This window comes from Myxine glutinosa, chromosome 3 (assembly GCF_964187855.1).
Source record: "Myxine glutinosa chromosome 3, kmMyxGlut1.1, whole genome shotgun sequence".
Taxonomy (NCBI): Eukaryota; Metazoa; Chordata; class Myxini; order Myxiniformes; family Myxinidae; genus Myxine; species Myxine glutinosa.
Window position 1 is genome coordinate 47766992 of NC_136263.1, and position 24242 is coordinate 47791233.

A 24242-nucleotide genomic window follows, 5' to 3' on the forward strand; every position below is an offset into this window, starting at 1 on the left:
ATATCCGAGCCTCGGTGGGTCGTTACCTCATTAAAACTTGGCTTCGCAAAGCCGAGCAATGAATGCGGGTGGTTTGGTCGCCTGCAGGTTGAGTCTGTCCGGCATTCGCCCGGTCGGGACCCCGCCCCCACGAGGGGGCACCGTTCCGCTTCCTCCTACTTGCCCTTGAACCGGACCGGTCGCCTTGCCCGACAAGGCCCGGACTCGACCGTGCGGGGCCTAGCATCCAACAAAGCGCACCGCGCCCCGAGTGCTCGCATCGGCTATCCGTTGCCCTAAACGCTGCCCCGGTCAACGTCGATGCCTTACTCGCATGCTCACACGCATACGCGACCCTTTTCACACTCACAAAGCCCGGCGTTCCAATGCCGCCCATACATTCCACACACTCCGTCCATTCCACCACCGCACTCCCTGTTACACACCACACCTCTCGCGCACCCTCTTGCGCACACTCGCCGTTCGCACACTTCGGTCGACACCTCTCCTCCGTTACGTCCTCCGTAACACTCACCATGGGCGTGCACTCTTGCATCCACCCACTTACGCGCTCCGATGTGCCCTCCCGCACACGCGCCACAACCAACTCAGGTGTGCTTCCTCGCACACGTTCCACCACCACCTCACTCCCCGAGTCACTCTCACCCTCGCACGTACACTCCGTCGTGCATTCCCGCTCGCACTCGGTTTCACTCCCACACTTTATAACACACCCACTCGCCGACGCACACTTTTTTTCCACAAGCGCGCCATTTCCACTCACAGGGGACCCTTCACCAACGCCCGGATGCTTCCTCGATCCCAAGCGCGCGAAAATTCTTTTGTCACCAAATATCCTTCTGCAAAATCTCCCCGCACAATACACAGCCCGACTCACCTGGGGGATTCTTTTCTCCATGCGCACCTGCAAATCTTTATAAGGATTAGCAAGTATGGCATCAGGATGTGAATTCAGACTTTGAGCAATTTCCATTCCTTCCTCCAACTGTTGCTCTTCTACGTCTGTCGTTTCTACAATTTCAACTAAACCCACCACTTTTTCTTTGACGACCGCTGGCTTTATTAAAATTCCCTCGACCTCAGCGGTCACCGGCTGCCCCATACCCCGGGTCGCGATCTCTATACCCATCCTTTTACCCACGCTTTTCTCCACTTCGGCCAACCAGCGCTTCTCGACCCGCTTTACCTCGTCGTGCACCCTCGGGACCCTCTCGCCTGACATGCGATCCATGGTCTCCCCACATTTTTGCATGCGGTCACCCATTCTGTCCCCAATCTTGCCGATTCGCTCCAATTTGCTTCCTAGCCTCTCAAATTTATTGACCATATTGTTTAACCCGTCTCTTAATCGCTCACTGGTACCCCGCGCTTCGTCCCTCATTGCCCCCATTTGGCCCCTCATTGCCCCGATTTGGTTTGCCATTCGTACCAATTGTTCTCCTATCCCCATTTGCACGGCGGCCTGCAGCTGCGCAATGAGGGCCTGCATGTCAAAGCCCGCTGGTAGAGCGGGCTCGGCTACCGCACCCACGTGCGAGGCGCCATTTTGTGCGCCTGAACCCTCGTGCGCGAGGGCGCCATCTTGTGTACCTGAAGCCCCCTCAACCACATCCTTATTTCTCTCCTCCTCCATTTCCCCCACATACATTTCCCTGGGGTCCTGGGTCGACTCTAACCCTTCTATCTCCCCCACCGGCACCCGATCGCCTTGACCATCCATGGTACGATTTTAAATTTAGGATGTTATAAAATAAAATTTTGGGCCACTCAAAATTTTGAGCGCGCTATTCGCAATTCAGGTCCGAATCTCACTCCTGACACCAATTGTTACGGATCTCTCTGTCGGCCTTCTTCCCCTTATCAAGGGGGGATCAACCCCCTTGTCTTTGACTGACCGACGTGAGTCCTGAAGTTGCACAGCTACCCCCGAAGAGGCAGGTGCACAACCTCGTTCGTAACCGCGGACAGAGATGTTAATTGCCGAGCGGTCTAGCAACCGCGGCACGAACCATTAGCAGAGACTAACCCGATCCTGAACGTTGGCCAAAATCGCGCCACAGGTTTTCAATGAGGGAAATCACAAAGACGATGGATGTAAGGGAAAGAAAGGCAAGGTAGGAAGGACAAATCTAATTTATTTTTTATTATTTACAAGACCAAAAGAACCAAGGAGAATGGAAAGATAAGAAAATAACGACAGAAAGAGGGACGGACCAGAAGGACACAGTGCAACACTAGCTTACCTATGGCAGTCTTACTTAAACCCAGGGACAAGACAAAAGACAGACTACAAGCACACTTACACGGGGGATGATGACAGGAATGGCAGGAGGTGGATGGCTGGAGGGAGAGGAAGGTTCAGCTGGACGCTGGCTGGAGCTTGATCCCGCACGGGACGTCGGCCTGGACCTCGACGGCCACTGATGCCACCGATGCCACCGCAATCTGGTTCCCGCTTAGCAGCGGGTCGAAGCTGCGTGGTCTCAAAGCTGCGTGGTGGAGTCAAAGCTGCGTGGTGGAGTCAAAGCTGCGTGGTGGAGTCAAAGCTGCGTGGTGGAGTCAAAGCTGCGTCTCTCGTATATCATCTCCTCCCATCTCATCTGAGGTGGGGGGCGGCCCGCCGCAGGTTATATTGACCACACCCCCGAACCTTCGCGAACCTCCCCGAGCGTTCTCTCCCCGCCCTCTCAAGCCAAACCCCTTGTACTTGGTTGGTTGTTCGGGGCTGGCTCACTCCTCCCCTCTATGACGAGGTGGAGACACGCCTTTCTTCTCCGAGATTACCTCGTGGCTAATGGAGTCTTGCGGCGAAGAACACAACCCCAAAGCAGCAGCGGCGAACGCCGCCTTGCTGGCAGGTTTTCGGAGGCCATGGGGGTATTTCAGGGGATTCTACCTTATTTCAATTCGGTGCAATGCAGTGTCAATTAATGGAAGACAGAGCCTTAAACTAATACACATAAGAAGGAGATAACTTCTGAAAAGGGAAATCTATGATTTGCTACGTGATTGTATATGGACTAACTAAGGGACGACCTTTGACCTTTACACACAACACGGAGGGTGATATTTACACAAAAAAAAAAACACAATTCTCAAATCCACAACAATATATATAGATTATTATATAGATGTTGTAAGATATATATATATATATAGTGATTATATAGATAGATTATATATTATTTAGATGTAGTAAGATAGATGTTTATATAGATAGATGATTGTATAGATGTAGTGTTTGAAATGAGAGGATGGACAGCTTGTGATTGAAAGAGGAAATTGAAAACGAGTGTCTATTTTCAGAAGTTTCTGAATTAACCAAATGAGTGGCATGGAATTTTTGCATCCAACAAAATCGCAGGTGTAATAAGGAAGATAACAAGCGAGAAAATTAGAGCTGCAACTAAAAGGATCACCTGGTATGACTGGAATTGTTGTTGAAGTGATTCAATTATCAGGTGAACTGGGAGTAAAATGGATGACGAATTTTCATGGAATCATCGGGAATTATGGTCGTATTGCTGATGGAATTGGTTGGTTTGATGGCATTATTGTACTTTTCTATAAGATGAAGGAACCTGTCCACGATTGTGCCCCTGAGCCGATGAAACCGCCTCAGCTGGCTTTTGTGCCTGATGACACAAGGATCGAGGATCATCATCACCATCATCTATTGATCCATTTATATCTTCATTTTATACATTGATTAAGTTGATGGAGCGAGCTTTGAAAATATTTGAAAAGGTGATAAAGGAAAGATTATGGGATGTTATAAGTACAGATTGAAAGCAGTTTGGATTTATGAAAAGACCATCTACAATTGATGCAATCCTCATTGTTAGACAAATCCAATATGAATAATTAAATACTTGGAAAAAAAGAGGTAATTGATCATGTACTGTATTTGTAGATCCTGAAAAAGCATTATGATAGAACACCAAGGAAAGTTGCTAAATGGGCTTTTAGAAAGGCACGGAGTGGCACAAGAGCTTGTAAAAGTGATGATGTCAGCGAAGGAAAGTCCAAAAACACCAGAGAGAACAAAAGAAGGATGCACAAAATCCTTTGATGTGAGGGTTGGTTTACATCAGGGATCCATGCTAAGTCCACTGTTGTTTATTCTCGTGTTGGAGGAACTCCCGAAAGAGGTTAGAGTAGGATTTCCTTGGGAATTATTACATGCAGATAATGTAGCCTTGACAGCCGAGACAGAGCAACAAGTGAGGATGATGTTTCCTAGATGGAAGGAGGCAATGGAGAACAAAGGACTTTGAAGTAAATGTGGGCAAAGACCAAGCTTGTAGTTACCGGTGAAGAAAAAGAAAAGATGGAAAGTGGGTGGCCATACGCCCCGTGTGGCGTAGGTGTTGTGGCAAATTCGGTGCTCTGGTAATGAAAGGTGGTGCCACAATAATGGAGCAGAGTGAAGGGTATTTTGAGTCAGACAGCCATTACTTTCAAATGTAAGGAATGGTTAAAAGGAACTAAATAAGTCGATTACACTACAATTCCAGGAGATATGGGATTTGGAGGAAAATCTAAAGGGTGAAAAATATTTGTTACTTGGGTCTTAGGAGACGCTTTGAATGTCACCGGGGGAGCAGAAATAGTGGTAAGGACCAGGATATAAGTAAAGAGGGACAGATGGAAAGAGTTGGGAAGCACCCAAAGAAACAAGCACATTCTGAGGGCCGTGAAATAAAGAGTGTATTTAGTGTGTGTAAGGCTAGTCGTGTTGTATTCATATTCTGATGTCTTGTCCGAAAGCGGGTCCAGTACTGCCGAAACTGTTTGTACTGGGTGGTTTGCCAGTGCCTTCCGAGCTGTAGTTAGGGCAGGAATTTGTAATTTGTTCAGGGTGCCAGCAAAAGCTCGTCTACTCTTCGTGAAGGACGCCGTGGGATTTTTAACGTCTACCAACTAATCCCGGCAGACAGGACGCCCAGTGTAACGTCCATTCAAGGGACGGCGCACACATTGGTGAAGTTCCGTGTTTCACATCCATGTGAAATACCGGGATGAGAGTTTTTAGCTGGTTCAGGATTCAAACCCAGCCTCGTCTGCTTAGAGGTGAGCATGCGTCCTTCTTGGCCATCCTGTCAGCCCAGTCCTACTGTATGATAGTGAAATTTGGACAGTGAGGATAGAAGGTTAAAGAAGAACAGAACAGAGATGAGGATGTAAAGATGAATGTGTGGTATCTCATTGATAAGTGAATATGGCAGAGTGAAGATCTTCAAAATACTCTAAAATTATTACTATAGAGATTGAATTGAGAAAGAGAAGGCTGAGATGGTTTGGTCTCTACAATTAAAGGTGAACCCATTAGGAATATAGCAAGTTTTGATGCAAATGGAGGAAGATCAAGAGGAAGGCCAAATAAAACATGGCGTGCTTTATGTTTGAATAATGACCCCCATTCCCAAGCACTCCCTTTTTCCATGTTATTGCAATTTTTCTCCCCTTTCCCTCACATCTTTTCGCTTCTTAGTTGTTGATTGCTTTGTTCATTTTCTGTTTCATCCATACTCTCTTCTTCCTCCTCTTGCTGAGAATCATTCCGTTTGTGTGCAGCTTTTCACCCGTTTGTGTCCTTATCCTCCTATATTTGATCGCACTGTCACTTCTGCTCTGCTGTTGGTTGTTTCTCCTGCATTTTGTTCACTTCCATTCTGCTCTCGTTCTTCCACGAAGCTCGATCACTTGTACAAAACAAAATGGTGTGAAAATAATTGGTTTGAAGAGAGATGACTAACTGAAGAACAAATGGAGACGTGACATCAATCCACCAACCCCCTCAAATAGAGGAAACAGTCGTTGAACTAGAACGGAATTCGGTAGAGTGCATACCTCCACCAGACTGAACAGTTTGTTTTGTTTCCCACTGTTCAACTGGATTTGGAATCGGACCGGAACTGAAATCGAATCGGCTCGTTCTTGTTGCCTACCCAACACATCCACCAAGTTGTGTCGTAATCCGTCCACAGCGTTTTGAGATATCCTGCTCGCAGACAAAGAACAGACAGACAAGCATGAAAACATAACCTTCAGTGGCAGAGGTAACGAATATGATGATGATGAATTTTCTTCTTAATCTTCAGCTCACCTGGATATCAACAATGACCAAACTGTGGTCACAACCTGCGACAAAATCTGGTAACGGGCCAATTGGGAAACGCACGTTTAAAGCATTCTTAAAAGATGAACAGCACCATTGGGAAACACATTTAATGAGATATTAAAAAATTAACTCGAAACGTCAAAATGCGTTCTGACGTACTGTTACGGATTCGTCACTTCTGTTGTTGTGGTTTTCATCCACTGTAAATATTTTTGATTCCATGTACTATTATTGTTGTCGTTTGAGGGAAATAGAGATTACTATTTTCAAAAGGTAAAAAAGTTAATGTTTTAAATGAAAGCGGCACCGGACGATGACGAAGAGGAAGAGGAGGAAGAGAAGGCGGAGCGAGTGAGTCGGACAAGAAGCCGAGCTGCTTCGAGGTCTGGAGCGAACGTTTGGCGAAGGAGAGTCACGAGTGAACTTTAGGTTTCCCAGGAAAGGGATTCCTGCGACAGAGTTGTCATCGCTGTGACAGTTAAACCTGTGTGACAGGTTTTGCAGTTGATTCCGGAGAGAATCATCAGAGTGCCATTACGCTACGAGAACGGGCCGTCGGCCATTTTTTACCTCGCGCAGGATTTGCGCTTCGCTCAAGGTTTTTCACTTCGCTTCAACCATTTTCACAGCATTCAGACGTTAATCTGGTGTGTGTAACGTGGCTTTTGAGTGGGAAATCTGCGGTTCGCCGATTTGGAGCCGTGGAACGTCCATACCCGAGGGTGTGATTTCCCAGTCGGCTTGAGGGCGCCTTTGCGCAGCTTTGGCCGCGTGACTGTGACTGTCATCCGAACGGGGTTCTGGTCTCGATTAGACATCGTTCTGACGATTACTGGAGCGGATCGACTTTGGCTTGATGCCGGAATAGAGACATTGGGGAATGTTCTTCTTTTCACTCACTTGGGGCACAGTGAGTTATATTGTACGAACCTGATGGTACCATCATAGGAAATATATATTGGTTGTACAATTGATTAGTATTGTTGTTGTACTGTTATTCTTGTGTGATCTTGATACAATACTTGTTTGTTGGTAACAATTGGTGTGGTTTCACCATTGATCTTTGTCATACAGAATAACACATCTTTCTGCCGTGACTCCTCTCCGGGCTCGGAGGTACACCGTGACCGGGGTTTGGGGAGGAGCACGTAACAGTACCCTTCTGATGTATCGTGAGTTCTGATGTCCTTGACTAAATCTTACAATTATTCGACATGTGATTAGATTTTTTGGGGTCCTTTCACGGCATCATTTTGCCTTTTATGTTATAATATGTAAATGTGCTTGAGCTCGGGTTGATCGAGGGTTTTCCCGAAATGGGTGCATCCGGAAGTGAGACAAGCAGGTTGTTGGTCGCGGTTGGAATAAATGATCGACTCGGATTCCGAGCGCCTTGGACGTATTTTCCTTCTACACTAAAGCCCCTCATCATCAATAACACTCGACCCAAACAAAGCCAATGGGAATATGGCACAACAAACCAGGGCAGCATATAATTAGCAGAGGCCTACAGGCCTCATCTGTTACGCCCACCAGAAAACTAAGATGGCGGCCATATCATTTTGTCTTGGTACTATGGTGGGTGGAGTCAAGCGACAAATGTGGGTTTGGCCTGGCAGCTGTCCGACCAATGGGTGCACATTTCAAAAATTGACCCCCAACAAGAATCCCACCAACAACAGCAACGCAAAGCTCTTGTAGGTCGCAGGTAAAAATTGTTCAGGGGAGGTGTTAGCATCACGTGGTGTCAGTCAGGCAATCAGGCACTCAGAACTTCTTCTCTGAAACAACACACTCACAATTTTAAAAAAACCTGACCACAAGCTTCATCTCCTGTGATGTACCAAAGTTTGTTCACGGCATTAAAAAAAAATCAGGTATTTCCCCCCAAAATAGGTACAGTATTTACTTCTTTTTTTATTTTTTTTTTGTATACAAGATCGAGGCTCGTGAAAGAGCTAACATTTATCACACAAAAAGACAAACCGACACACAAAACACAAAAAACAAGGGGAGCGGCAGACAAGATGGGGAGAGAGGGGGAAGGACACAAACACAACATTTGAGAGCAGGGACATCGGGAGGACTTGGGGGGAGGTGGGAGAGGAATAAAACATATGAACACTGCAAGGACTCTGGGGTGAATTACCGGGGGTAGAAAAGATCAAGGTTTTCGATGGGGGAAGATAAGAGATGGTGGTGAACAGCTGTTTTAAAGACCTGGAGGGAGGAGTGGGATTGAAGGGAGTGGGGGAGTTTGTTCCAGAGGCGGGAGAAAAGGGGAATGAAAGAGTGAAGGTGAGCAGAGAGCCTAGACTTTGGCAGTTTAACCATAAGAGGGTTGCAGGCAGATCTTGTGCTACCTGAAGGAATATTGGGGGGACAGAGCACAGAGAGAGCTGGGGGAGCAAGGCCGGAGAGGAGTCGGTAGAAGACAGAAAGACCACCAACCTGCCTGCGGTGAGTGAGTGAAAGGCCCTCGGAGTTGACTACATCGCAAGAGATTCCAATGATTCTGAAAGCTTTGGCCTCAACAGCGTGAAGCCGAGCATGGTGTGAGGTAGGAGCACCAGCCCAGAGGGGGGAACAGTATTCCATTGAGCTGCGGATGAAAGCCTTGTATGTGGTGAGGAGCTCAGGTGTGCCAAGGAAGGACTTCGCACGACGGAGGATGCCCAGTCGGCGACTGGCTTTGGAGGCCAGCTTGGAAATGTGGTTTTCCCAAGAAAGATCATGGCAGATAGTGAGACCCAAAAGCTTGAGCGACAGAACTTCTTGGAGAGGATTGTTGAGAAAGTCGATGGGAGGGTTGTCCAGTCGGTCCTTTCGGAGAGACATTGTAAGAGTGTGAGATTTGTCACGATTGAAAGACATGTTCGACTTGTTTGACCAGTCTGTGATTTTGTCCAGGTCTGCAGAGAGTGAGGAGGCTGCAGACTGCCGATCTGAGGGATGAGGAATGGAGCGGCAGATAGTGGAGTCATCAGCAAAGAGATTGAGAGGATTTTCCAGAGAGTCGGAGAGGTCATTGATGAAGACCAGAAATAGCACAGGGCCCAGAACACTACCTTGGGGAACTCCAGCCAGAACAGGAAGGGAAGATGAGAGAAATCCATTCAGGGCCACACGTTGCCTACGACCAGAGAGGAAATCCGCAAGCCATGAGTGGAGATTTCCCTGAATACCATAGGAGGTGAGTTTGGTGAACAGAGCAGGGTGCCAGACCGTATCGAAGGCACGTGATATGTCAAGTGAGACAGCTCTGATTTCCTGTTTGGCATTGAGGACCTCCATCCATTGTTGATACAGCAGAAGCAACATGTCCAGAGTAGAATGACCTGGTCTGAATCCAAATTGATGATCAGAGATCAAGCCATTGGAGAAGAGGAAGGATTTGATATCTGAAGCAATGATGGATTCCATGACTTTGCTGATAATTTGGAGCAGGCTGATTGGTCTGTAGTTGCAAGGATTCGTTTTTGCACCTTTTTTGTGTAAAGCGGTAATGTTTGCTGATTTCCAAGATGCTGGCAGATGACCTTGAGCAAAAGAGAGGGTGAAAAGAACAGAGAGAGGGTGAGATAGAGCGGCAGAGCAGGATTTTAGGACCCGAGGGCTGATGCCATCTGGTCCAGTTGCAGAATCAGAGTCGAGGTTTGATAAAAACTTCTCCACCTTGTCAGGAGAGAAGGACACAGAGTCCAGGAGCAGTTGGGTTCGACTGGGAAAGGTGGGAACAGAGAGAGATGGGTTTGGGACACAAGATTTTGAGGCAAACACAGAGTTGAGGCATTCGGCTTTGTCACGTGCGGTGTCAACTGTGTAGCCATTTGAGGTAAGGGAGGGGATGGAGGGGGAACAAACACCAGAAACGGATTTGACCAGACGCCACCAGGATTTGGAGGAAGGAGACAGGTTTGAGAGTTCAATCTTGAGTGTGGAGAGATAGTGCTTCCTGGCACTCCTGAGGGTAGAAACACACTTGTTTCGAGCTTGGTGGAAGGAACTGAGATTGCCTTCAGTTGGATTTGCCTTCCAAGACGCAAAGGCAAGTTGTTTCAGGGCAACTGCCTCACCACAAGATTCAGTGTACCATGGACGGGAGGAAGGGTAAGACAACTGAAGACGAGATGGGATAAATCTGTGCATGAGAGAGAGCAGTTTGCTTTGGAAGAATTCCCAGGAAGAATTGATGTCAAAGGCATTAGAGATGGGAGACCAGTCCAGTTGATTGATGGCTGCTTGCAGACCGCGCCAGTCGGCCTGAGTGAAATGCCAGACTCGTCGGCGCTGAGGAGGCTCTCTGAGAATGGCCAGTGAGATGTCCACTTTAACAAGCACATGATCAGAAGAACCGATTGGAGCAGAAGAAGAGCAGCAGACATTTGCAGGGAAGTTAGTCATAACCAAGTCCAGAAGAGAAGATACTCCATTGACTGAGATCCGGGTCGGGAAATTGACAGATTGTGTCAGTCCCAATGAGTCGCAGAAGTCCTTTGCTGAGGTGCCATGGCTGGTGAGAGATGAACCCACACCCAGCCAGCTGGCATGATGACAGTTGAAGTCGCCACATATGAGGAAGAGAGAGTTTGGATGAGTTGATAGAAGTTGGTCCATGTTGTCCGACAGAGAAATGTAAATGGAGTCATCACTGTTTTGAGGACGGTACAGAACACATATGAACAAAAGGTGGGAGCGGAGAGGAAGCCGTAGCCAGAGGTACTCCTGTGGGTGGGGTGGAGAGAAGGCAGTGCAGGGAGAGTGAGGAAGAGAGTTTTTGATAAAGATAGCCACCCCACCACCAGGACGAGGATCAGGTCTATCGTACCGGAGGAGGGAGTAACCAGGAAGCGATATTAAGGAATCAGAGACATCTTGAAGGAGGAAAGTTTCTGTTAAGCAGATCAAGTCTGGATTTTCAGAAGCAACCTGAATGGAGAGATCAATCAGGTTTGAGCGAAGGCCCCGGATGTTTGAGGTCCATACCGTTAGTGAGGAGAGAGGGGGAGCATCGGGTGCAGGACAGGGGAGGGGAGGGGTAGGGTCAGATGAAGGGTGAGAGAGGGATGTAGGAAGAGCAGTTGATAGTGTGTCAGAGATTACAGAAGAGTTACAAGAAAGGGAAGGATGAGGAGGACGAAAGGTTTGATGGTGATGGAATGAGGCACAGTGAGAGTTTGTTTGAGGGGGGGCAGAGGAAAGTAGAAGGTTGGGGGAGGTGGAGGTATGACATAGGAGGGAGAGGAAGTGGGGAGGAGGCAGCTTTGAGAAGGAGGTGGGAGGAGGGAGAATTTGGGAGGGATGGTTGGGGGGGAGATTTGAAGGGGAGGGGCAAGGGGGGAGTTTAGAAAGTGGATGATTAATGAAAGATGAACATATATAACAAATTGGGTTTGTTGTGATTTTCAAGTTAGCGATTCGTTTAAGAACGATGGAGGAGGGATGGAATGAATGAGAATTTAGAGCATGGAGTGATTTGGAATCATAAGAGATTGAATATTTTTTGGAAATGGAATGAGTTGAAGAGGAAATTGAAAGGAGCCTTTTAAATAAGAAGAAAAACAGCGTGTTGTAATAAACCACTGAATAAAACACTGAAGGGGATAGTTGAAACATATTTAAACAGAACTGTGAAGAACAATCTTATATTCACAAAAATACCAATGGGGAGAGGAAGCCTAGAGCGACGACCACGAGTCACTTGAACAGGGCAAAAGGTGGAAGGCAAGGGGAAAATGGGGGCGGGGCGAGACAGCGCACGTGGGCAGAGGCAAAAGCACACGAGGAGAAAGGGAAATAAAAGTTTTGTTTGTTTGTTTTTGGGGGGGGGGGGGTGTGGGGGTTACAACGTTAGACAAATAGTAGATGTTTGGTGAAGCTTGGTGGAGAAGGGGAAATCAAAAAAGCTAGCAAAACAGCGAAGGAAGGAACAACCTTCGACGGGGGAAGCCTGAGGCTGCAAGGCCTTGCTCGCAACGCGGGAAACAAACGATTAATTTATGAAAGATAAACACCGAGAAACTTCCAAGGGGGACACAATAAGTTCACACACCGAACGATTTCTTCACCATTATATACCTTGTGTGTCATCCATGCCTACCAGTGGTCTCTGGTTCTACGAGGAGAGCTCAGGGGCATTGCCCATATTGTCCTAACGGTGATCTGAAGCTCATTGTCTGAACTTGGTAAATTCAAGTACATGCAAATCATCTTGCATGAATTACAAGGACCACAGACATTACTCGCCAAATGAAGAGTACGGATTTGATCCTGGGTTTTCCCAGCATCATGAGACAAGTGCTCGGATAGGAAGGCCGAACAGGCAATCCCAAATTGTGCACTTTTACTCTTGTTGTGTATGCTTTGTGGACACATTCTGTTGTCTTCCATCAGCTTCTTTTTTTTTTTTCTTTTTTTTTGTATACAAGATCGAGGCTTTGTCAAACCTGAATCGTACCTGAATACCTGAATCATTCAGGTATTCAGCGTACCTGAATCATTCTATAATCCTTGTTGCTCACAAGCTTCTCTGATTCATGTCTTTATGCCTTCCACATTTTGTTTTGACGTTTTTATCAGGTCTTAAAATGTAAAATTATCTGCATTCATTGGTGAGTCACTTGGTTTGGCGAGTCCAACCTGATCCATCCACCCCCAACTCTTTCGCTCAACCGATTCTACTCCCATGGTATCCATGTTCACAGTTTTCTGCAATGTTTAGTCTTTGCTTCTCTTCCCATCAATTCTATATTTTTGTTCTCTCGGTTTCCACAAGCCTTAATCTCTCTATTGTTCTTTCGCGACATGGTCTTTGTCTTCTATTGTTCTTGCTGACGCTGCTGAAGGGTGATGTTTCTGCCATGGATTTTCACATGCTTTACCTCGACTTTCTTTTTTTCTTTCTTAATCTCTGTGCACAGTGGAGGTACTCGTGGAGTTTGAGTATGAAGCAAGGCAGGACGACGAGCTGACGATCCATCCTGGTGATCTCATCTGCAATGTACGAAAAGATCTAGGAGGATGGTGGGAAGGGGAACTTCGAGGGAGAAGAGGAGTCTTTCCAGACAACTTTGTGAAGGTAGGGATCATTGGTGTAAGGTGGGATGTGTTACTACACACCCTATGGTCCGTACCGCGAAATTATTTCTCGGGAACACACAGATTACTGCATTGCATTTTAGGTTTTGCTCACTCATTGCCATTCTGTCCTGACATTCTGTTCTGACGTTGCGCATTTACTTGCCTTGAGCTGTCTAGTCGGGGTTTAATTCTCGGCCCAACAATAAACTGTCAGATTTCTGCTTCAGAGGCAGGACTGTGCATCGCAAAATGCGCTGTACTTCAGATGGACCTTAAAGCTGGGTATTCCATATGTTGGCTGGATGTGAAAGATCCCACATTGTCTTTTGACAAAGAATAGGCAAGTTATTGCCGGCATCCTGAACAAATTACAAATTCCTGCCCTAACCTGCTGGTGGCACTTCCTGCCACATCCTCCATCCCTGAAATGATGCAACTTGCGAGCCAAGCTCATAAGCGATTCCCCCCCCACCCTCACCCCCATATGCATACCAAACGATACAACTCCCAATTTATTTTGAGATCTGCAGAGGTATTTTTTATGACAGTAGCTTTGCTCCTCTTGTTCAGCCATTAATGGAGATTTTGCAATCTCACGATAAAGGTTGGTGCGTACCTGCATATCAACAGGTTTTGATGCTCAAATGATGAAGACAGTTGTTTTATGGATTATGTGGACTCCTTTTGTTGAAAAAGCAAGAACCCACAGCCATTTCTTTTATAACAGACCCTGCCCCTCTTAATGGGAAACCAGCAGTGGTATCTCACAGCACCGAGATGAAAAGCATTGTAGTTAACTGGGTCACCACAGAAACCTTCAAAAGATGGCTGTTTCACCTTCTGCAGACTCATTTTCTGGTTCTGTTATGTGTTTTTTATTTACATTTTTGTGTGGTCTTTGTAATGTATGCCAGCAGTGTATTTTGGTATATGCGCTAGCTGGAAAGCACTTAGCGTCCAAGCTGTATGTCCTGGGTGGAAAGCTGAATATACATTTAGGCGTATCGACTTTATTCCACTGACAGTTTCGGCGTCTTGCTGGGCTTTCAGGGGATCTCTAATAGTTTCTGGCAGTTTATTTGGTGCAGAGAAATGAGAAAGAGTTAATACAAAAAACATTCCCATCAATAAATATACGAGTTGCCTTACAAGGAACTTAAATATAAAAGGAGACCATTCGTCCCATCAAGCCTGTGCAATGGTTGCCTACCTGTGGTTGTTTGATCATGCTCTATCCTTTTTAAAATGCTGAGCATCAAGCAAGAAAGAAACACGTTTTTACGTCTTTGGTATGACTCGGCTGAGGACCAAACCGTCGACCTCCCAGACTGGGTTTAATTGCGGAGACTCCAACCATGAGACCACCAAGTCTGGTAATCTGTTAATGTAGTCTCTGATTCTGGTGTGCCATGCCCTGTTACCGAGCGTTGGTGCTGCCGAAGCAGTTTATTGGCAAGGGTGATACCCGTTTGCCATTGTCTTCCCAGCAGTAGTTTAGTTAGGGCAGAAATTTGTAATTTGGCCAGGATGCCGGCGATATCTTGCTCCTCTTCGCGAACCCAGCAACTAATGCTGGCAGACAGATCAAACAGCTTAATGTTGATCCGAGGGACGGCACACACATTGATGAATCCAGCCTGCCTGTGAAGCACCAGGATGGCAGCTTTTTTCTGGGTCAGGATTCAAACCCAGACTAGACAGCTTTGAGGAGAGTGTTCATACTTCTAGAGTCTAGTCTAGACCATCCTGCCAGCATCCTGGTAAAGTAAAGCGTCATAAATGAGAGCAAGTTAAAAACTAGATGGTATTCATAGAATACTTCCCCTGCGCAGTCAACTTGGTGCGAGCCAACTCTACTGTTTTTGAATGTTTTTTTTTATTTGATACAATATGGCTGCCAGACCACGTGAGCGATGAAATCATAAATTTACATTCTCTAATATAATTGATGCGTAGATTAGACTAAGCGTTGTCCCTGTCGAATTATGACGTCATCGGTAACAACACTTTTTCCCCATGTGAGTTCTTTCTTTACAATGAGCCATGTTTCAATTTTTTCCATTGAGCGGTTTTGGAGATATAGAGGTGTAATGTCTTGCCAAGATGGCGTCCGTACCACGTGACCCATGACATCATAATTATGAATTAATAATTCTACAGGCAGAGGAGCTCCTATGGTAAAATTCCGTGTCAATCGGACTAACGGTTGCAGAGAAATTTTTTTTCATGCTGATCAGATAAAGCGTTGCGCTTGTCAAAATATGACATCATAATGAAGGCACCAATGACATCATCATTAACATTTGTTATTCCCCATGGGGAATACTTGACAATAAGCCTTGTTCATATTTTTCCATTGAGCGGTTTCAGAGATATAGAGGTGTAACGTTTTGCCAAGATGGCGCCCATACCACGTGACATATGACGTCATAATTATGAATAAATTGTACAGGCGGAGGCGCTCCTATGGTAAAATTTTGTGTCAATCGGACCAACGGTTGCTGAGAAAATGAATTTTAAAAATGCAGACTTGTACGCCACACGTACACCACACGTATGCAACCGAATGCCTGTCCCTGCTTTTCGCTTCGTGAGCGCAGAGTAAAAATCTTTAATTCTATCCTGAAATGTGATACAAGTAATGCATGGTAGAGAGTAAAGCAAGTGAGCACCACACACCACAGATGCAAATGATGCTTCTAATAGACAGCGAGCTTGGCGCATATTTTATTAGTGGGATATTGTGCTTCATTATCACATCCAACGCAATAACATTGCCGTAAATCCGTGTAGTTTTGAATATGTGCACACGTAACGTGAATACGCCGTGTTGCGGATTGCCAAGAAAGCTCTTCGAAGCAGCCATGTTTACATTTCAAGAAACCAAAGTACAACTACATAGGAAGGTATTGTAATATTTTTAATCTGGCTCTTTGTGTTCTGTTGGCAGATTTGCACAATTTTTTTGTTTTTATCTTCTAATGGCTCTACTTTGCCCTTGACACAAAATTGTTTCTCGAAATTAATGTTTACATAGCTCAACCCATGAATGCAAAAAAGGTTTACGGCATGATTTTAAACAGATAAAACCTCTGGTTGGTTTTGAACAATTTGTGTGGACAGACACGTACTAGGTTATTATAGACGGCTAGCTGTGGACACCAAATATAACTTTTGGTGGCATTCTTTGTTACACATGTGTGCCCATGCTAAATTAGTTCTATGCAGGGTAAGGTTTTAGGCAGGGGAGGATGCCACACAGGAATGTACCAAATAAAGTCAACACGAGGTCAAAACCAAAACCTTTTAATATAAATGCTTTTCAGTAGGCCTTTTCATCAAATTAGAGTTGTGGTAGTTCAATAATTATTTTGATTCATATACACGACCATCGTCCGCTTTATTATAATGACTGAAAAAATGAAGGAAGGTGACAGCAGATGATGATGATGACGATGATGATGTCAAAACGGTGTTATTGTTTTTGGTTTGTGCGTTTTTATTTATTTATTAATTTTTTTGCAGGTACTGTATTACATTTGGGTATCTAAAACCTTGAGAACCTCTTTTTTTACGACTTGAAAGACTGAAATGTAATTAATGGTACGTAACATTTTCCTTTTCTTTTCACCCCTCAGCCCAAATTGGGCTAAGGGGTATTGTCGTGACGAGCGTCGTCCGGACGGGCGTCTTGGCGTCCGGGTGTCCGTCAACTTTTGGTTTCCGTCAATTTCAAGGACGGCGTGTCCGATTAAATCCATTTTTGCAGTGTGTGTTGGGGTTGAGTAGAGGAAGGTTCCTTTCGAAAATGGGCGCGCTGCGATTTTCAATATGGCCGCCACGGCAGCCATCTTGAAATTGGTTTCCGTCAATTCCGAGCAGAACGGCTTGTCCGATTAAATCCATTTCTACAGTGTGTGTTGGGGTTGAATAGAGGAAGGTTCCTTTCGAAAATGGGCACGCTGCGATTTTCAATATGGCCGCCATGGCAGCCATCTTGAAATTGGTTTCCACCATGCATGGGCTGAGGGGTTACGCCCGCTTTGCGGTGCTATTTATTAAATATAGTTACCTCCACCACCAAAGGTGGATGGAGGTTATGTTTTCACTCCTGTCTGTTTGTTTGCTTGTTTGTCTGTGAACAAGATATCTCAAAAAGTTGTGGACAGATTCGGACGAGATTTGGTGGGCAGGTTGCGTGTGTGACAAGAAAGAACCGATTTGATTTTGGTGAAGATCTGAATATGGATTTGGATAAGAGAATTCTTAAATTTTTCAAGTTATTCTTCACCATTTAGAGATCGGGCGATAAGCGATATACAACATGATATTTAAAAAAAAAGTTGTGTACGACTTATGACAAAACTAGGTGGATGAGTTGGTAAGGTAACGGGAACAAGCCGGTAAGATTTTGGTTCAGGTCCGAATCCAGATCCGGCCTATCAGTGGGATACAAGTTCAGCCTGGCGGATGTATGTGCTCTACCGAGTGCCGTTCTAGTTGCTGCCGTGATCAAATTGGCAATTAACCAGTTGGTGAAAGCTGTTGCCGTTCTGAAACACGAGGTATGTCAACAAAGAATCTGATTACTCACCTTGGGTGTCTTGCCAAATGACGACACCGCCAGATAAACTCCAACCTTCCACAGATCAAGGCAGAAAACGAGCGACGGGGTCAAAAGAGAGAAGCAAATTACGAGACTCAGACCTGGCTGCTTCATTGGAAATTCCTGATTAGTGACGATTATGAGATCAAATGGCATGAGAGTGTTGGACTATAATTACTGCAGAGGGTATGTTGGAGAATCTTTGAGGAGCTAAAACTATAAACAAGCAAAAGAAGCAGATACCGCAAAACACAAAGGGATCGACGGTATCGCAGCCACAAGTCTCTCGGTCATGGCAGAGCCATATGAACGTGCATGTTTTGCCAACAGGATGGTGGTAGGAATATGCACAATGCTGCAACAACGGAGTTGTCTGGAATGATCATTTCCCTTGCCAAATGCGAGTGACTATTTGAGTTTGTCTTGCTGATAAGTCGGACCTGATTGCAGCTGAAGGGAAGTGTTTGGTGCAATTTAAAGGTTTCTCAATCGATCCTAAGAGGGCACACATTCTGAAGAAAGTGAGAGGGACGCACGTATGGGAATTTTTTGCTTAAGCTTCCAGAAAGCTTTAGCTTCTTCCTGTTTATGATGTGGGCCGTGTAGATGAGGTAGCACTAGCAGCAGTTGTGCAGAAAAATTGAAGTCCACCCACCCATCGGATCCCTTTCACTCTGTAAAACATTCAGTGATCTTATAACACGAGTCAGATTCCGAGCTAGATTTGTCTCACCGCTCGATCAAAAGGCATCATTTGTTTTATACCCCAATGGCAAATCATGGTGTGTCATATGCAAGACGATGGCAAAGGCAATTGTTGTGCGGAAGGACAGTCCCGGCGGTGCGGAGGTTGTTTGAACTCGTAACACGAGGATGCAAATCTAAATGCAGGTGGGCTGGCTGAAAATGCAGCAAATCCGATCTAGATTTGCATCCCATCATGCGCTTGCAATGCAGGAAACTGCTGCAATCCCACTATGCTGTGTTTGCTTTCGGAAAGTACAGAATGGCCATCAAACATCCAAGAAATGGCCCCAAAAAAACAAAAATGGCGTCGATTTTACCTATTAAAGAGAAAATGTGTTTCAAGCAGAATGGAGTACATGCATGTGCATGGATTGCTTTCAAAGTGGCATTAATATACAGTGCTAAATGTGCAAATGTTGATTTAACATTCTTTATGGCTGTTCACCGAGACTGGAGAAGGTGCTAGACTATATGATGGATGTCTCCTGGTTATCCCTTTAAAGAACACGTGCTACTACCGATCATGCGTGTCTGAGGCTTAATTCTGCTCAAATGTACTTGGATACTTTTTTCAATGCGGGGGATGTCAGCACATAGGAAAGGAGACAAAATGTTCAGAGGGATAAATTGAAAAGGGTTTAGGGACTGAGATCCATCTAGAAAATGAATTTCTGACGATAGCTTTGTGGAACCTGCGCTCGGTAGCATTTTCTGTTTGCATCTCTCTCTGTTTTTTCCAATTATATGTAAAATCCATCAAGCTAATTAAAGCCTATTAGTGATTTTAAAAGTAATTGAAAGATCTGATGATGTACTGTAAATTGAATTAATGTTGAAAAGAAAGAACAAATTTTGCCCGTTTTTAGCTAACCTGAAACGCACTTCCGTGGAGCTTATGCGATGGCGCGTCGTCCGTCCGTCCGTCCGTAAACACTTACAATTTCTTCTCCAAAACTGCTGATGGGATTGTGATAAAACATGTCACAAATGATCTTTGATGTGTTGCAACTCAAATTTGTTCACGGCATTAAAAATATCGGCGTTTAAGGGGGTCAACGGAAGGGGGGTCAAAGTGGATCCAGATTTGACCCCCCAAAATAGGAATTTGCTTTTTCCTCTGAAACTACACACACTATTTCTATAAACTTAACCATAACCTTCACCACCCGTGATGTACCAAAGTTTATTCACGGCATTAAAAAATTCGGGCCCTGAAGAGGTTTACGGGGGGTGGAGGGGAGTGCCCCCAAAATAGGTATTTGCTTTCTTCTCCGAAACTACACCCAATTTCGATGGAACTTGACCCCCACCTTCAACACCCATGATGTACCAAAGTTTCTTCACGGCATTAAAAAAACGGGCCCGAAGAGGAGGTTGGGGGGGGGGGGGGGGGGAGGTTGCCCCCAAAAATAGGTATTTTTTTGTTTGTTTTTTAAAGTCATGATTGTGTTAGTATGATTCTACATGCTGCCCTGTCTTCTAGCGACCTTCTAGCAACTTCTAGAAATTGAAATTGGTTTAAAATACCTTTCGTCGGTGCAGTATACTGTTTATTCTACCAGGTGAGTGCCAGGGCTATTGCCCCTACGCTTGTATATATCAGGTTGAGGCTCATGGAAGAGCTAGAACATCAAAACATAACACAACAGAACAGCTATAGCATAGTGGGAAGCTGAGAAATGCACCAACAGTAGTGTAGAGGGACACGACAGAAAAATAATTGGAGGACAAATTGGCGAGGGGAATAATGAAAGAGTAAGAGGGGAAGGAGGAGGAGGTGGTGAACAAGCTGGATATAAGCTCAAAAATAGCAAGAAGGGGACTGAAGGAACAGGAAGTGAAGGCTAGTATTGGAACATAAAAATGGAGAGGTTGTTGAAGAGAGCGAAGAAAAACACAATAATTTGGAAATGAGGGGTGCGATTTGGGGAGGGTTAATGAGGGTAGAAAATATCACGTATATGGATAGGGAGGGGACTGATGAGCAAATGAACAGCCATCTTGAAGGCCTGGAAGGAAGAATGAAATTGAACAGACGAAGGAAGTTGGTTGATTTTTGGAGCGTTTTCCTTAATTGATCCCTAAATTTCCTAGATTGGTCATTTCCAGCATGATCTCTTTCCCAGTGTAAAACCTCCCCTACATCAATCTTATTTTTCATTGGTACCCATTTTATAACTCACAATGACCTCAAAAGTGTTTTGTTTTTTTCTTTAAAGAATGTTGGTCTCCACGGTTGGCTGTATGTAAGATGTATTCAAAGACCTAGGAACAGTCATTTGCTAAGCAGATGGCTACCAGGATATCTTCCAAAGAGGCACTCACCCTCACTTTTGAGCTGTCTAACCTGGGTTCAAATCTTGACGCAGATATAAACTGTGGTGTTTTGTGGTGTTTTGAGCTGTCACTGTGGTGTTTTGCACACAAGGCGAAGCATCATTGCACCTGCTGTCTGTCGGAAGGACGTTAAGCCGGAGGACCCAGCTGCCAGGACTGCTCGCTGGTGGGCATTAAAGATCCCACGGTGTCCTTCGTAAAAAGTAGGCGAGTTATCGGCGGCACATTGAAGGAATTGCAAAATCCTGCGCTGACTGCTGGGATGCGAACATCATACCACGCAGCGTAACCTTTGACAAGGGACTGCTTAAGCAACACTGATGCTCTGTCAAGAGTTTACGATGATTATGAGGATGGTGATGAGCGACTGCAGTCAAAAACACCTACAAAAATGACCTGTTATTTCTGAGTTTGCAGGGTATGATGACTACAGGGGATGCGAGTGGGAGAGATTATTATTTTGGGAGAGGGTTGGGATGATATATTAATACAATAACACGGTGTCTTGGAGATACAAAGGTACAGATTGTGCCGCTCGAATGTTTTACTCTTCACTTGAGCCCATTAACACGAACTTACTTTCATTTGCCCCAAAAGTACATGATGGAAATTATCGTGACGTTTTGTCTGTCACCCTTTTTGTCATAACACGTCTCTATTTTCAGTTACTTCTTTCCATCCAGAAATGCTTGTAGTGACTTTTATAATTATCTCTTGGCGTGCTATCTCAATGTTGGGTGTCCCTTCCTCTATTCTGCAGAAGTTATTATTCCTCCTTTGGCCTCGAGTGAACATGTGCCACGAACCTTAGCCATTGTTTGCGCATTTCAAGTTATCTAAGGACAATACACAGGGGTAAGGGTTTGCTTCCATGAAACACCATGTTAACTAGTATTAACTTCTCCCTGTGCAGCCATCAAACTTACCACGTGGATGCTCAAGTTCATCTAATAAAGATACTGAAGTTGAGGGAAGAGCTAAATATGAAAAATTAAATGCTTACATAAATGCTCACTTGAGTTATGGACAACAGGCATAGACAAATAAACATGGAAATTGGGAAGAAAAAACATCTTTGTATAAATTTGGAAGCTGGATGATTGGAGAAGGCACCTTGACAAACTGGAGAAATTTCTGGGCTAGAAGGATGCGGGTTGAAAATAAAACTGGGCAGGAGTAAAGGAGATGAATAGAAAGCTTGCACTTGAGGCGGAGGACACCATGTCTGATGATGAGGCAAAGGAGCTCCAAAGATGTGATTTCTTCCTGAGGTTGGTCGAATAAAAAATGAGGCTTCTTGGAAGATGCATTATGGATGTGCGCCACAATGGATGGAATGCCACGTTCCGGGTGTTGTGCAAGTTTCTGATCTTAAAATCGGCAACTGCAGCCTCCATGCCACCAAATTGAGAAAAAAGAAGAATCATCTACAAGGTGCTACGAAGGATCATTTATGCATTACATAATTCGTCCCAGAACACTGACCTAGGGGATGCTTGCCTCCATGGGGAAAACTGGGGTGAAGATGCCAGCGAGAGTGGCATGCTGCTCATATGAATCGACTGGATGTTGGATTGTATTTTTTTTCCAGCAAGGATGTCAATGTCAAAATCTTCTGATATGCTGACATGCTGCTTCTGCTGTCTCAACAATGGATGGAGGGCCTCAATGCCAAACAGGAAATTAGAGCTGTCTCCCTTGACATATCACGTGCCTTCGATACCGTCTGGCAACCTGCTCTGCTCACCAAACTCTCCTCCTTTGGTGTCCATGGAAATCTCCACGCATGGCTGGTGGACTTCCTCTCTAGTCGTAGTCAACGTGTGGCCCTGAATGGGTTTCTCTCATCTCCTCTTCCTGTTCAGGCTGGAGTTCCCCAAGGCAGTGTTCTGGGCCCTGTGCTTTTTCTGGTCTTCATCAATGATCTCTCCGACTGTCTTGAAAATCCTCTCTATCTCTTTGCTGATGACTCCACTCTCTACCGCTCCATTCCTCATCCCTCAGATCGGCAGTCTGCAGCCTCCTTGCTCTCTGCAGACCTGGACAAAATCACAGACTAGGCAAACAAGTGGAACATGTCTTTCAATCCTGATAAATCCCACACTCCTACGATGTCTCTCCGAAAAGACCGACTGGACAACCCTCCCATCCACTGTCTGAATAATCCTCTCCAAGAAGTTCTGTCACTCAAGCTTTTGGGTCTCACTATCTGCCATGATCTTTCCTGGGAAAACCACATTTCAAATCTGGCTTCCAAAGCCAGTCGCCGACTGGGCATCCTCCGTCGTGCGAAGTCCTTCCTTGGCACACCTGAGCTCCTCACCACATATAAGGCTTTCATCCGCAGCTCAATGGAATACTGCTCTCCCCTCTGGGCTGGTGCTCCTGCCTCACACCTAGCTCGACTTCACGCTGTTGAAACCAAAGCTTTCAGAATCATTGGAATCTCCCGCGATGAAGCTATCTCTGAGGGCCTTTCACTCACTCACCGCAGGCAGGTAGGTGGTCTTTCTTTCTTCTACCGACTCCTCTCTGGCCTTGCTCCCCCAGCTCTCTCTGTGCTCTGTCCCCCAAATATTCCTACAGGTCGCACAAGATCTGCCAGCAACCCTCTGATGGTTAAACTGCCGAAATCTCGGCTCTCTGCTCACCTTCACTCTTTCATTCCTCTTTTCTCCCGCCTCTGGAACAAACTCCCACACTCCCTTCAATCCCACTCCTCCCTCCAGGTTTTTAAAACAGCTGTTCACCACCATCTCTTATCTTCCCCCATCCAAAACCTTGATCTTTTCTACCCCCGCTAATTTCACCCCAAATCCACTTTTTTGAAATACCAACTTCTTTCCTGGAAGTCCTTGGTGTACTTGTGTTTATACTTCTCCCACCCCCCCCCCCTTCCCACGCCGCCTTCCCCCAATCCCTCTCCCTCCCACACATTCCCGATGTCCCTGCTCTCAAATGGTATGTTTATGTGCTTCCTCTTCTCTCCCCATCTTGTCTACCACTCCCCTTTTTATATACTTTGTTTGTTTGTCTCTTTGATTTGTTTTTGTGATAAATGTTAGCTCTTTCACGAGCCTCGACTCTGTATACAAAAAAATTTTTAAAAAATGTCTGAAGAGGCCACCCTTGTGGGATAACATCGTTTCAGTCTACACACTTGAAAGTCCATTGCTTCAGCAAAAAACAACAAGTATAGTTTGAACCAAAGTGAGAATGTTTCAAATTGATATTTTTCCTCATGAAGACCTTCCATCCTGGCGAGATGCCGGCAGAGGGCCACATCCCGGGATTCTTTGAATGCCATGTTTATTTAAATTTTCACACAAATATAGTGTGGTACTGTAA

The 24242-nt window shown here is 45.4% G+C and overlaps 1 protein-coding gene across 8 annotated transcripts in view; it reads left to right on the forward strand.

Annotated features, from left to right (window-relative positions):
- LOC137423607 (SH3 domain-containing kinase-binding protein 1) overlaps nucleotides 1–24242 on the forward strand; it is a 245006-nt gene that overhangs the window by 23410 nt on the left and 197354 nt on the right. For 7 of the 8 annotated variants that reach the window (XM_068110944.2, XM_068110946.2, XM_068110945.2 and 4 more), the window contains exon 2: nucleotides 13045–13202. In XM_068110944.2, the coding sequence (XP_067967045.2) occupies nucleotides 13045–13202 (158 nt within the window). Of the gene's footprint in view, nucleotides 1–13044; nucleotides 13203–24242 lie in introns of those variants that run through there. The other variant, XM_078773995.1, reaches the window with a different exon arrangement.